We start from the raw sequence: 1,706 nt of genomic DNA, 5'->3' as shown, positions 1-1,706 counted from the left end.
ATAGTAAACTCATTAGGATATGCAGGCTACAGTGATTTTAATTAAATGCGTGGGTGTTGCGCGCTCCTACCCTTCCCTTTTTCTTTTATGGGCTCCTGATTCCACACAGTGCTACATTTTCCTAACATGCGGTTATTGGAAGTTGTAGCACTGGCGGCGCCTTTGATCCGCCCACGCACCATACTACAAGTACATGTGTAAGTCTAACCTTTCTGCTACCAGTTGTACCACAATATTCAATGGCACTTCTTGCAAAATCCTCTGCTAGAATATCGCCATACAGCTTTTTTCGTTTCTCTTCCAATTGAATTAACTCTTTTGTAATACCAGTCATATTTGCATCCTCTGCTAAACTAGTTAGTACATTAAACTCCCACAAAGAACAATGGTTTCGAAGAAAGGCCATTAAATCACCTTCATCTCTTAATGTAGCCATTTCTTTGTTGCTTGATTGCCAATGATATATCATTTTCTTTTTAATTTCTTCTTTCAGCATCTTTCTTCTAAAAATCCGATTTTTGAAAGCCTGATTAGCAAAACTAGCTAATATTCTTCCAAACTCAATGCTCATTTTATTATAATCTTCTTTTAAATGAGAAGGAACTAAACAAACATTAAATACGTTAGCTATGATTATAATCTTACGAAAAATGGGACTAAAAGCAGGGCCAACTTGCTGCTCTTCATGAACATCACTAGATACACCTAAAATAGAAATCAGTGAGATTAAATGATTTAATAGAGGATATGCGTGCTAAGTATATTCATAGCTTTTAAGTACCGTATATCAAACCCACACAGTAAATTGGCCGCCATGTTGGACGTCAAGTTTATTAAGAGTTCAATGGGGAAAACACATTTTCTTGCCTTGCTACCTTCTTGAGGCCTTTTTCGGAAGCTCAGAAAGCATCCTGAGGATCTAATGGAGTCTAGTAGTCACCTGAAAGATTGCTATCAAGAAATACAGAGCGGTTTCCTGGTACCAAGCCTTTTTCTATCATTTCTCCATTGCTGCCAATGGAAAGTTGACATCCAACAAATTAATTTTTTTCTTGAAAGTTATTACAATATCCAATGAATACATTCATTTTGCAATGAATATACTTGGCACACATACCGTATAGTGGGTAATTTTGGAGGGGATTAAATTTGGCGAATTTGACATTTTGATAGCCATTCACCAAAATAAAACCCGCCATTTTAAGCTATTATATGCATGCTCAATGGCAAGTGGCCACAAATTCGCCAAAATTAAAAGGAAGTGTCTAGAGCTCCGGTAACCGGACACAGTATGCAGTGCTAGAGCTCCGGTAAATGGGCGGTAATAGGGGCTTCGCCCCTATATATATACTGGGGCTACGCCCCAGTATTAATAATACACTGATTTATATTATAGAAACCGAGTATAAATACAACAACCATGCGTTGATGATGCAGCAGGGTCGTGGTGGTGCAGTGGAGAGGCTGGTGTGGATTGCACGGATATGGTCAGGGGTTCGAATCCGGTCAGGACTACCGAGTAAAACTATGCTGCAGTTTTTAATTTTTTTTTCTTTTTTAAAAATATTTTTTTTGTAATTGTTTTATTTTTGGCTTTTTTTGGGTCAAGAAATAGCACCCTCTCGTACATCTTAGCCTCCGGGGTCGTAGGGTTGGGATTGGGGTTTAGTGTTTAGTTTTTAGAGCACCCTCTCGTACATCTTAGC

The 1,706-nt window shown here is 38.3% G+C and overlaps 1 protein-coding gene across 1 annotated transcript in view; it reads right to left on the bottom strand.

Annotated features, from left to right (window-relative positions):
• Positions 1-1,706, bottom strand: part of LOC100638991 (uncharacterized) — a gene marked incomplete at its 3' end in the record, with an annotated part of 42,807 nt that overhangs the window by 38,058 nt on the left and 3,043 nt on the right. The window contains exons 2-3 of the mRNA XM_020000241.1: positions 646-705; positions 209-603 (exon numbers count right to left, since the gene is read on the bottom strand). Of these exons, the coding sequence (XP_019855800.1) occupies positions 209-603; positions 646-705 (455 nt within the window). The remainder of the gene's footprint in view (positions 1-208; positions 604-645; positions 706-1,706) is intronic.

Source organism: Amphimedon queenslandica, unplaced genomic scaffold, assembly GCF_000090795.2.
Source record: "Amphimedon queenslandica unplaced genomic scaffold, v1.1 AMPQUscaffold_13206, whole genome shotgun sequence".
Taxonomy (NCBI): domain Eukaryota; kingdom Metazoa; phylum Porifera; class Demospongiae; order Haplosclerida; family Niphatidae; genus Amphimedon; species Amphimedon queenslandica.
This window is presented reverse-complemented; position numbering and strand designations above follow the sequence as displayed.